The 12,556-nt window shown below is 37.7% G+C and overlaps 1 protein-coding gene across 5 annotated transcripts in view; it reads right to left on the bottom strand.

Annotated features, from left to right (window-relative positions):
- The window catches only part of MTMR8 (myotubularin related protein 8), a 248,058-nt gene that overhangs the window by 138,200 nt on the left and 97,302 nt on the right, over positions 1-12,556 (bottom strand). For 4 of the 5 annotated variants that reach the window (XR_010940111.1, XM_067724397.1, XM_067724398.1 and 1 more), the window contains 2 exons: positions 11,952-12,114; positions 10,511-10,668 (listed from right to left, as the gene is read on the bottom strand). The exons of the other annotated variant lie outside the window; for it this stretch is intronic. Coding sequence is in view for 3 of the 4 variants with exons in the window: in XM_067724397.1 (XP_067580498.1) it covers positions 10,511-10,668; positions 11,952-12,114 (321 nt within the window). In the remaining variant the exon portion in view is untranslated. The remainder of the gene's footprint in view (positions 1-10,510; positions 10,669-11,951; positions 12,115-12,556) is intronic. 5 annotated transcript variants of the gene reach the window in all.

Here is a 12,556-nt window from a genome sequence, read left to right as displayed (position 1 = left end):
CTTTCACTGTTAGCAGATGACATGACACTATATATAGAGAATCCTAAATATGCTACAAAAAACTACTAGAGCTAATCAATGAATTTGGTGAAGTAGCAGGATACAAAATTAATGCACAGAAATCTCTTGCATTCCTATACACTAATGATGAAAAATCTGAAAGAGAAATTAAGGAAACACTCCCATTTATCATTGCAACAAAACAAATAAAATACCTGAGAATAAAGCTACTTAAGGAGACAAAAGACTTATATGCAGAAAACTATAAGACAGTGATAAAAGAAACTAAAGATGATACAAATAGATGGAGAGATACACCATGTTCTTGGATTGGAAGAATCAACATGCTGAAAATGACTCTACTACCCAAAGCAATCTACAGATTCAATGCAATTGCTATCAAACTACCAGTGGCATTTTTCACAAAACAAAAACAAAAAAACTGCACAATTTGCATGGAAACACAAAAGACCCCAAATAGCTAAAGCAATCTTGAGAAAGGAACACAGAGCTGGAGGATTCAGGCTCCCTGACTTCAGACTATACTACAAAGCTAGAGTAATCAAGACACTATGGGACTGTCACAAAAAACAGAAATATAGGTCAAAGGACCAGGATAGAAAGCGCAGAGATAAACCCACCTACATATGGTCACCTTATCTTTGATAAAGGAGGCAAGAATATAAAATGGAAAAAAGACAGCCTCTTCAATAAGTGGTGCTGGGAAAACTAGACAGCTACATGTAAAAGAATGAAATTAGAACACTTCCTAACATCATACACAAAAATAAAGTCGAAATGGATTAAAGCCCTAAATGTAAGACCAGACACTATAAAACTCTTAGAGGAAAACATAGGCAGAACACTCTATGACATAAATCACAGCAAGATCCTTTTTGACTCACCTCCTAGAGAAATGGAAATAAAAATAAACAAATGGGACCTAATGAAACATAAAAGCTTTTGCACAGCAAAGGAAACCATAAAGAGGCCAAAAGACAACCCTCAGAATGGGAGAAAATATTTGCAAAGGAAGAAAATGACAAAGGATTAATCTCCAAAGTTTACAAGCAGCTCATGCAATTGAATATCAGTAAAACAAAGAACTCAATCCAAAAATGGGCAGAAGACCTAAACAGACATTTATCCAAGGAAGATGTACAGATTACCAACAAACACATGAAAGAATGCTCAACATCACTAATCATTAGAGAAATGCAAATCAAAACTACAATGAGGGGGCTTCCCTGGTGGCACAGGGTTTGAGAGTCCGCCTGCCGATGCAGGGGACACGGGTTCGTGCCCCAGTCTGGGAAGATCCCACATGCTGTGGAGCAGCTAGGCCCGTGAGCCATGGCCGCTGAGCCTGCACGTCCGGAGCCTGTGCTCTGCAATGGGAAAGGCCACAACAGTGAGAGGCCCGCGTACCGCAAAAAAAAAAAAAACTACAATGAGGTATCACCTCACACCAATCAGAATGGCCACACCAATCAGAATGGCCAGCATCAAAAAAATCTACAAACAATAAATGCTGGAGAGGGTGTGGAGTAAAGGCAACCCTCTTGCACTGTTGGTGAGAATGTAAATTGACAGAGCCACTATGGAGAACAATATGGAGGTTCCTTAAAAATCTAAAAATAGAACTACCCTACAACCAAGAAATCCCACTACTGGTCATATACCCTGAGAAAACCGTAATTCAGAAAGAGCCATGTACCACAATGTTCACTGCAGCTCTATTTACAATAGCCAGGACATGGAAGCAACCTAAATGTCCATCAACATATGAACGGATAAAGAAGATGTGGCACATATAAACAATAGAATAATATTCAGCCATAAAAAGAAACGAAATTGAGTTATTTGTAATGAGGTGGATGGACCTATAGTCTGTCATACAGAGGGAAGTAAGTCAGAAAGAGAAAAACAAATATGCTAACAGATATTTATGGAATTTGAAAGAAAAAAAGGTTCTGAAGAACCTAAGGGTAGAACAGGAATAAACACACAGACATAGAGAATTGACGTGAGGACATGGAGAGGGGTAAGGGTAAGCTGGGACGAAGTGAGAGTGGCATGGACATATATACTCTACAAAATATAGCCAGTGGGAAGCACACGCATAGCAGAGGGAGATCAGCTCGGTGCTTTGTGACCACCTAGAAGGGTGGGATAGGGATGGTGGGAGGGAGACACAAGAGAGAGGGGATATAGGGATATATGTATACATATAGCTGATTCACTCTGTTACTCAGCAGAAAGTAACACAACGTTGTAAAGCATTTATACTCCAATAAAGATGTTAAAAAAATACCCTTGATGTAAAAAGCTCTTCCAAGTATGCTATTATTTTCTAGAAAGGAAGATGTTGAGATATATAAGAACAAAATGTACCTTTACAATAACTTTATAGGTAGAAATGAATGTATAATCTACCCTGAAATTCCTACACTTGCCTAACTGAGAAAACAATGTATATTATAAGCAAGTAAATTAAAACAAATAGACTCAAATGCAAGCCAGACAGGTAAAGAAGGGGGAAACATGATTAATCTTTTCTTAAAATGCCTACTAGGTTCGTAATATGCACATCTTGAGGACCTTTAAAATCCTAGTCAGGGTAGAAGTGTCGACATTTTAGGTAGGACTTACTCTATAAGACTGATAAACTATCTCTAATTTATCACCTTTTAGTGGTATCCAAAATATATCGTTCCTAAGAGACAGTGACAAAATATTATAATGGCACAGACCTGATATTAGCATATTAATTCTAATCACTCCTCTAAGAATGGATCAAACAAATTAAAAAATGAATATGCAAAAGAAGTCCAAGATGGAATAGATCAGGAATGGCTCTACGTAAATTCCTAAAGCCAGTGTCTCAGAATGCAGAACATTTGAAAGAGAAAAAGTTCTCTACCCATCCCCTTACCTAGATGTAGGCTTTGGATAAGCTGGTCATAAAAAGAGAAATAAATGCAGTTTCCCTTTCAACTCAGAAGGCTACACGTGTGAAAGGTGCCAAAGGAGCTATTTCAGCCCTCATTTGGGGGACTTACACACATATTTGAACTGGAAAGAATCCACATCATCTCTTCTCATTCCTGTTAATTATGACTCTAAGGAGCCACCTCACCCTGCTGAGTGACAGCTCATCAATCCAGTATCTAGTGGATATTCAAAATGTAATTACTGGAGAAGGACCTTCAAGATGACAAGGAGTATGACATGGAGATCACCTTCCTCCCCACAAGTACATCAAAAATACATCTACATGTGGAAAAACTCCTACAGTACACCTACTGAAGGCTGGTAAAAGACCTCAGACTTCCCAAAAGGGAAGAAACTCCCCATGCACCTGGTTATGTGGCTGACAGGATCTTGGTGCTCCAGCCAGGTGCCAGGCTTGAGTGTCTGAGGTGGGAGAGCCGAATTCAGGACACTGGACCACCAGAGTCATCCTGGCCCCACATAATATCAATCGGCGAGAGCTCTCCCAGAGACCTGCATCTCAATGCTAAGACCCAAACCCACTCAACGACCAGCAAGCTCCAATGCTGGACACCCCATGCCAAACAACTAGCAAGACAGGAACACAACCCCACCCATTAGCAGAGAGGCTGCCTAAAATCATAATAAGGTCACAGACACCCCAAAGCACACAACTGGATGCTGTCCTGCCCACCAGAAAGACAGGATCCAGCCTCATACATCAGAACACAGGCACCAGCCCCTCTACCAGGCAGCCTACAAAAACCACTGAACCAACATTACCCAATGGGGGCAGACACCAAAAACAACACGAACTACAAACCAGCAGCCTGCAAAAAGAGGATGCCAAAAACAGTTAGTTCAGCAAAATGAGAAGACAGAGAAATATGCAGTAGATGAAGGAACAAGCAAAGATCCACCAGACCAAACAAATGAAGAGGAAATAGGCAGTCTACCTGAAAACCTATTCAGAGTAATGATAGTAAAGATGATCCAAAACCTTGGAAACAGAATGGAGAAAATAAAAGAAACGTTTAACATAGAATAACTCAAGAGCAAACAATGATGACCAACATGATAAATGAAATAAAAAATTCTCTAGAAGGAATCAATAGGAGAACAACTGAGGCAGAAGAGTGGATAAGTGACCTGGAAGATAAAAACGTGGAAATAACTACTACAGAGCAGAATACAGAAAAAGGAATGAAGAGAATTGATGGCAGTCTCAGAGACTTCTGGGAAAACATTAAGCACACCAACATTCAAATTATAGGGTTTTCAGAAGAAAAAGAGAAAAAGAAAGAGACTGAGAAAATATTTGAAGAGATTTTAGTTGAAAACTTCCCTAATACGGGAAAGGAAATAGTCAATCAAGTGTAGGAAATGCAGAGTCCTATACAGGATAAATCCAAGGAGAAACATGCCAAGACACATATTAATCAAACTATCAAGAATGAAATACAAACAAAAAGTGTTAAAAGCAGTAAGGGAAAGCAGCAAATTATATACAAGGGAATTCCCATAAGGTTAACAGCTGATCTTTCAGCAGAAACTCTGCAAGCCAGAAGGAAGTGGCAGGACATATTTAAAAGGATGAAAGGGAAAAACCTACAAACAAGATTACTCTACCCAGCAAGGATCTCATTCACATTCGATGGAGAAATTAAAATCTTTACACACATGCAAAAGCTAAGAGAATTCAGCACCACCAAACCAACTTCACAGCAAACGTTAAAGGAACTTCTCTACGCAGAAAAGACAAGAGAAGGAAAACACCTACAATAACAAATTCAAAGCAATTAAGAAATGATAAGAGGAACATAAATATCAATCAATACTTTAAGCAAAAATGGATTAAATGCTCCAACCAAAAGACACAGATTGGCTGAATGGATACAAAAACAGGACGCGTATATATCCTGTCAACAAGAGACCCACTTCAGACCTAGGGACACATACAGACTGAAAGTGAGAGGATGGAAAAAAATATTCCATGCAAATGGAAATCAAAAGAAAGCTGGAATAGAAATTCTCATATCATACAAAATAGATTTTAAAATAAACACTATTACAACAAAGAAGGATACTACATAATGATCAAAGAATCAATCCTACAAAAAGATATAACAATTGCAAATATTTATTAGGCCAACATAGGAGTACATCAATGTATAAGGCAAATGCTTACAGCCTTAAAAGGGAAAATCGATAGTTACACAATAATAATAGAGGACTTTAACACCCCACTCTCACCAATGGAGACATTATCCAAAATGAAAATAAATAAGGAAACACAAGCTTTTAATGGCACATTAAGCAAGATGCATTTAATTCATATTTATAGGACATTCCATCCAAAAACAAGAGAATACACTTTCTTCTCAAGTGCTCAACGAACATTCTCCAGGATGAATCCTATCTTGAGTCACAATTCAAGCCTTGGTAAATTTAAGAAAACTGAAATCGTATCAACTATCTTTTCTGACCACAACTATGATATCTCTAGCTATGAGGCTAGATATCAATTACAGGGAAAAAAAACTGTAAAAAACACAAACACATGGAGGATAAACAATGTGCTACTAAATAACCAAGAGATCACTGAAGATATCAAAGAGGAGATCGAAAAATATCTAGATACTAATGACAATGAAAACACGATGATCCAAAACCTATGGGATGCAGCAAAAGCTGTTATAAGAGGGAAGTTTATACCTATACAATCCTACTTCAAGAAACAAGAAAAATCTCAAATAAACAACCTAACATTCCACCTAAAGCAATTAGAGAAAGAAAAACAAAAGAAACCCAAAGTTAGCAGAAAGAAAGAAACCATAAAAATAAGGTCAGAATAACTGAAAAAGAAAAGAAGAATATGATAGCAAAGATCAATAAAACTAAAAGCTGGTTCTTTGAGAAGATAAACAAAATTGATAAACCATTAGCCACACTCACCAAGAAAAAGAGTGAGAAGGCTCAAATCAACAGAATTACAAATGAAAAAAAGTAACAACTGACACTGCAGAATTACAAAGGATCATGAGAAATTACTACAAGCAACTATATGCCAATAAAATGCACAACCTGGAAGAAATGGACAAATTCTTAGAAAACACAAACTTCTGATACTGAACCAGGAAGAAACAGAAAATATAAATAGATGAATCAGAAGCACTGAAATTGAGACTGTGATTAAAAATCTTTCAGCAAAAAAAAGCCCACAACCGGATGGCTTCACAGGCGAATTATATCAAGCATTTAGAGAAGAGGTGACACCTATGCTTCTCAAACTCTTCCAAAATATAGCAGAGGGGGGAACATTCCCAAACTCATTCTACGAGGCCACCATCACCCTGATACCAAAACAAGACAAAGATGTCACAAAGAAAGAAAACTACAGGCAAATATAACTGATGAACATAGATGCAAAAATCCTCAACAAAATACCAGCAAACAGAATCCAACAGCACATTAAAAGGACCATACACCATTATCAAGTGGGGTTTATACAAGGAATGCAAGGATTCTTCAGTATATGCAAATAAATCAATGTGATACACCATATTAACAAGCTGAAGCCTAAAAACCATATGACCATTTCAAAAGATGCAGAAAAAGCTTTTGACAAAATTCAACACCGATTTATGATAAAAGGCCTCCAGAAAGTAGACATAAAGGGAAGTTACCTCAACATAATAAAGGCCATATTTGACAAACCCACAGACAACACTGTTCTCAATGGTGAAACTGAAACAATTTCCACAAAGATCAGGAACAAGACAAGTTTGCCCACTCTCACCACTATTATTCAATATAGTTTTGGAAGGTTTAGCCACAGCAATTTAGAGAAGGAAAAGAAGTAAAAGGAATTCAAATTGGAAAAGAATTAAAACTGTCACTGTTTGCAGATGACATGATACTATACATAGAGAATCCTAAAGATGCCACCAGAAAACTACTAGAGCTAATCAATGGATTTGGTAAAGTAGCAGGATAAAAAATTAATGCACAGAAATCTCTTGCACTCCTATACACTAATGATGAAAAATCTGAAGAGAAACTAAGGAAACACTCCCCTTTACCATTGCAACAAAAAGAATAAAATACCTAGGAATAAACCTACCTAAGGAGACAAAAGACCTGTATGCAGAAAACTATAAGATACTGATAAAAGAACTAAAATATGATACAGATGGAGAGATATATCATGTTCTTGGATTGGAAGAATCAACATTGTAAAAATGACTATACTACCCAAAGCTATCTACAGATTCAATGCAATCCCCATCAAACTACCAATGGCATTTTTCACAGAAGTAGAACAAAAAATTTCACAATTTGTACGGAAACACAAAAGACCCTGAACAGCCAAAGCAATCTTGGGAAGGAAAACCGGAGCTGAAGGAATCAGGCTCCCTGGCTTCAGGCTATACTACAAAGCTACAGTAATCAAGACAGTATGGTACTAGCAGAGGAACAGAAATAGAGATCAATGGAACAGGATAGAAATCCCAGAGATAAACCCACACACATTTGGTCACCTTATCTTTGATAAAGGAGGCATGAATATACAAAGGAGAAAATACAGGATCTTCAATATGTTGTGCTCGGAAAACTGGACAGCTACATGTAAAAGAATGAAATTAGATCACTCCATGACACCATACACAAGAATAAACTCAAAATGCATTAAATACCTAAGTGTAAGTCCAGACACTATAAAACTCTTACAGTAAAACAGGCAGAATACTCTATGACATAAATCACAGCAACATCCTTTTTGATCCACCTCCTAATGAAATTGAATTAAAAACAAAAATAAACAAATGGGACCTAATGAAATGTAAAAGCTTTTACACAGCAAAGTAAACCATAAACAAGATGAAAAGACAACCCTCAGAATGGAAGAAAATATTTGCAAACGGAGCAACTGACAAAGGATTAATCTCCAAAATATATAAGCAGCTCATGCAACTCAATATCAAACAAACAAACAACCCAATCCAAAAATAGGCAGAAGACCTAAATAGACATTTTCTAAAGAATATATACAGATTGCCAACTAACACTTGAAAGGATGCTCAACATCACTAATTGTTAGAGTAATGCAACTCAAAACTGTAATGAGGTATCCCCTCACACCAGTCAGAATGGCCATCATCAAAAAATCTACAAACAATAAATGCTGGAGGGGGTGTGGAGAAAAGGGAACCCTCTTGCACTGTTGTTGGGACTCCAAATTGATACAGCCACTATGGTGAACAGTATGGAGGTTCCTTAAAAATCTAAAAATAGAACTACCATACGATGCAGCACTACTGAGCATATACCCTGAGAAACCCTTAATTCAAAAAGAGTCATATACCACATTGTTCATTGCAGCTCTATTTACAATAGCCCAGACACGGAAGCAACCTAAGCGTCCATCGACAGAGGAATGGATACAGAAGATGTATATATATACAATGGAATATTACTCAGCCATAAAAAGAAATGAAATTCAGTTTTTTATAGTGAGGTGGATGGACCTAGAGTCTGTCATACAGAGTGAAGTAAGCCAGAAAGAGAGAAACAAATACCGTATGCTAACACATATTTATGGAATCTAAAAAAAAAAAAAGGTTCTGAAGAACCTAGAGGCAGGAGACGAATAAAGACACAGACGTAGAGAATGGACTTGAGGCCACCAGGAGGGTGAAGGTTAAGCTGGGTTGAAATGAGAGAGTGGCATTGACTTACATATACTCCCAAATGTAAAACTGATTACATTTGATTACACTGATTACACATAGCATACATGTGCTATGTGGGAAGCAGCCGCATAGCACAGGGAGATCAGTTTGTGCTTTGTGACCACCTAGAGGGGTGGTATAGGGAGAATGGAAGGGAGATGCAAGAGGGAGGAGATATGGGGATATATGTATAAGTATAGCTGATTCACTTTGTTATAAAGCAGAAACTAACACACCATTGTAAAGCAATTATACTCCAATAAAGATATTAAAAGAAAACAAAACTGAAATGCCAGAAAGTCATTAAATTTACTGTCTTTTTATGATAGTAAAAAGCTGGAAATGAAGATTCAACAATTCAGAAATACTACTTAAACTCCCTATGCAGAAAAGTTATCATAGCAGGCCTGACTGCTGTCCTTGGAAAGGCCAACTTGCAAGGTTGCCCCTTGGCTGATGCCTGTGAGCTTGAATTTTGGAAAGGTTCCCTCCATTCCATAACTGATAAAAGTGACTCACTGTGCCTAAACTGTACAAACAATGTGGCTTATGCTAAATACTTGCTTTCCTTGTGAGCATCTAGAACTTTGGTATACACCAAGCAGAGTGCTTATGTGACCAGCCCCCAATAAAAATCCTGGCACTGATTCTCCAATGAGCTTCTCTAATAAACAACACTTTTCACATGTTGTCACAAGCTGTTTCTAGAGGAGTTATAGCATGTCCTATGTGACTCCACTGGGAGAGGACTCTGAAGCTTGTGCCTGGTTTTCTCCAGACTTCACCCCTTTTCCCTTTGCTGATTTTGCTTTCTATCCTTTCACTGTAATAAATCACACTCACAGGTATGATTATATGCCAGGTCCTGAGAGTCCTCCTATTGAATCAATGCGCTTGAGGGATGGTCTTGGGGACCCCCCAACACATTCCCAAACTTCTATATTTGGCTCAGAGCTCTTTCTTGAGACCTAGACACAAATGCTTGATATCAAATACCTGATATGTCTTTAATCACCTTGTATTCAATCTAAAACTGAAGACACTGTCTGTCCTTCTTCTTGTGCTCCTTATCTTGCTAACATATCCATACCACTTGGGTCACCTAAGCCAGAATCCAGGAAACCTGGGATGCATACTAAACTTCTCCCTCTTTCTCCCAACCACATTAATGTGTCACCAGGTTCTTTTAATTCTACCACCTAAATATCTCTTAAAATCATCTCCTCCTCTCCATCCACAGTCATTGCCTTAGTTCAGGTTCTCATCACTTCTCATATCATTCTCCTGCATGCTTAGCTCCAGCAAACCAATTCTCCATACCAAAACCAATGTCATCTTTCTAAAATAAAAATATACTTACAGCCCTTTCCAGCTTAAAATAAATACTCTTGTGGTTGCTTTCTTCAGGATAATGTTCAAATTCTTCAGTCTAGCCATGAAGCCTTTCATGATCTGAGTTCACTTACTGACCTCTTTCCTTCTCTCCCTGCATAAGTTAGGATAGAATTCCTTCTCCAGGCTATTACCCAATGAATAAGGCTGTTTCTGGCTTCCCAGTCTGAATTCCATATTCTTCATCTATGCTCCCTATGCTTTAGACTATGAGAACTCTGACTCGGTGTTTTGAGTGCACTAGTTATTTAATAAAAGCTTGTTGAATTGCTGAATGTTGAATGAAAAGTAGAGATCATGAGTTGCTTTTTCCCTTTTTTAAAAAAATTGTTTGCTGGTATTCTTCTGTTTTAATTAAATGAACTAAAAGAAAGCAACAATGAAAAAATTACCTCATAGTTTCTGTTGGCGTCTGTTATGGTCCAGTACCTGTTGGGAAGTCCCAAACGTCCAAAGTCTGATATTGGGTCAATCAGCTTCAATCCATTTTCCCTCATCTCTTTTGAGGATTTTGGATTGTAAGAAAAAGCATACAGATCTTCATGTAATTCTAGAGAAGAAAGATAGGCATGAAAACAAAGTAATAATGAGTGAAACTTAATACCAAATAGTGCAAAAAAGCCTAGATTTTCTTCTCTCTAAGGGAATGTTTGTCAACAGCCCCTGAAAAGGACAATAGTTTGTGTACAAGGTTGCTTTTATTTGTATACAAGGCATAAGAATTGAAATATTCCTTCAGAGTCTTCTTTTAAAAATATTTAAATTTATATGATACCAATACAAAGCAGGAACATTCTCCCTGGTTTCCTGTGAATTGTTGGATAATGAACTGAACTCAAGCTTCCAGGTTTCACATGCTAAGAAAGTGGTCCTTACCGTAAGTTTTTAACAGAACTTCAATGTTCCAATTGCACTGTTTGTTGTAACATACTGCAAAACATTAACAGTGTTCTTGCATTCTACTCTTCAGGTCAATACCTGATTCTGGCTGATAAATGGCCATTTCTTCTCTTCTTCCTGTCAACCCCACTTCCTCCCTTCACAAAGTTCAACATGTAATCAATAACTCATTTGACCAACTTATGTGGCAGTAACTTTTCCAGAGATGGATGGAGTCTTCCAGAGCCTTTTACAAAGTTTTGGGCCAGCTAACAGATAGCCTCTGTCAATAGAGCACCAGCAAATTCTGAGAAATTGTTCTAGGAAAAGGGTAGAAGAAAATGGGGAGGGAAATGTAATTTTAATCCACAGACTAGGACATTAGTCCACAGACTAAAATCAGAGGAAGCTGATGGGTTAGCAATCTGGAGTTGGGGCTGGAAGACGAGAGGGTGAGGCTGGAGGAAGCAGGGATAACTGCATTAAGGACTCTGATAAACTTCCCTAGTTTGCTAGTTGGAACTAAAAGTAGGGGTAGGAACAATAGGCCAAACATAAAGCTTGCAAGACAACAGTAAACAAATTTTGCTCCAAAGCAGTCTTACTTCCTGAAGTGTTGAAAAATTTACAAGTTGATACTTAAGAGGAAAGAGGGAAAGTGAAGGAAATAACAGCTGTTAAACATCTACTATATACCAAGTACAGAGTAAAAATGCACACATACATTTAAACCTCAAAACAACCACCACAGGGACCTTATACTATCATTATTTTTACAGGTGAGGAAGCTGAGTTCAAAGGTTATGTATATTGTCCAAATACCATGGAACTGTAATAGGCAAAACCCAGATTCAAACTCTGCTCTATTTAACTCCATAACCAATGATCTTTCCATTATGCCATTCTGGGAGAAAAATTACAATGGTTTTAGATAAAAAATACTATCATAACGACCTGGCTGAGAAAGCTTTAACAGTGGAATGTAAACCTCATGGCACACAACGTCAGATTCTAAAACAAAGTGGGCCACCCGGAAGTTCTTACAGCGGAGGATCAGGGGACAACCCAGGCTAGTGATGGACGACTTCTCCACAGTGGCAATATGATGCAGTGCAATCTACAAAACAGAAAAGAACCAAAATAATTCACAGACATGCACTAGATCTATCACTCTCAGTGTGCCTGACTCTCAGTAACGGTAACAGCATGGCCAGAGATGTGATCACATCTACAGCCTACAACCATCCTTTGTAAGGTAAAACTGGGTTTCTTTTAAACAGAAGTAAATAGTGGTAAAGCAATGAAAAGCAAATTATGATATTATAAAACTTACCTCTCCTTAGGGATATAAGGTTAAAAGATTTACGGGGCAATTGTGGTGAACTGGCTCAGAACAAATGGCTTCTAGCACGCTGTGGTGGAGTTTAAAAATCATAGTAGAATGATTGTCAGAGAGGAAAATAGAACTTCCTTTTGTTCTAACAAATTACTAATTAAAATGATTAATAATTGGTATTGTGCTTTACTGCTCATGAGGTAGTCCATAATCATTAACTATT

Source organism: Pseudorca crassidens, chromosome X, assembly GCF_039906515.1.
Source record: "Pseudorca crassidens isolate mPseCra1 chromosome X, mPseCra1.hap1, whole genome shotgun sequence".
NCBI lineage: Eukaryota > Metazoa > Chordata > Mammalia > Artiodactyla > Delphinidae > Pseudorca > Pseudorca crassidens.
Note: the sequence above shows the minus strand (reverse complement) of the source record. Positions and strands in the feature narration are given on the sequence as shown.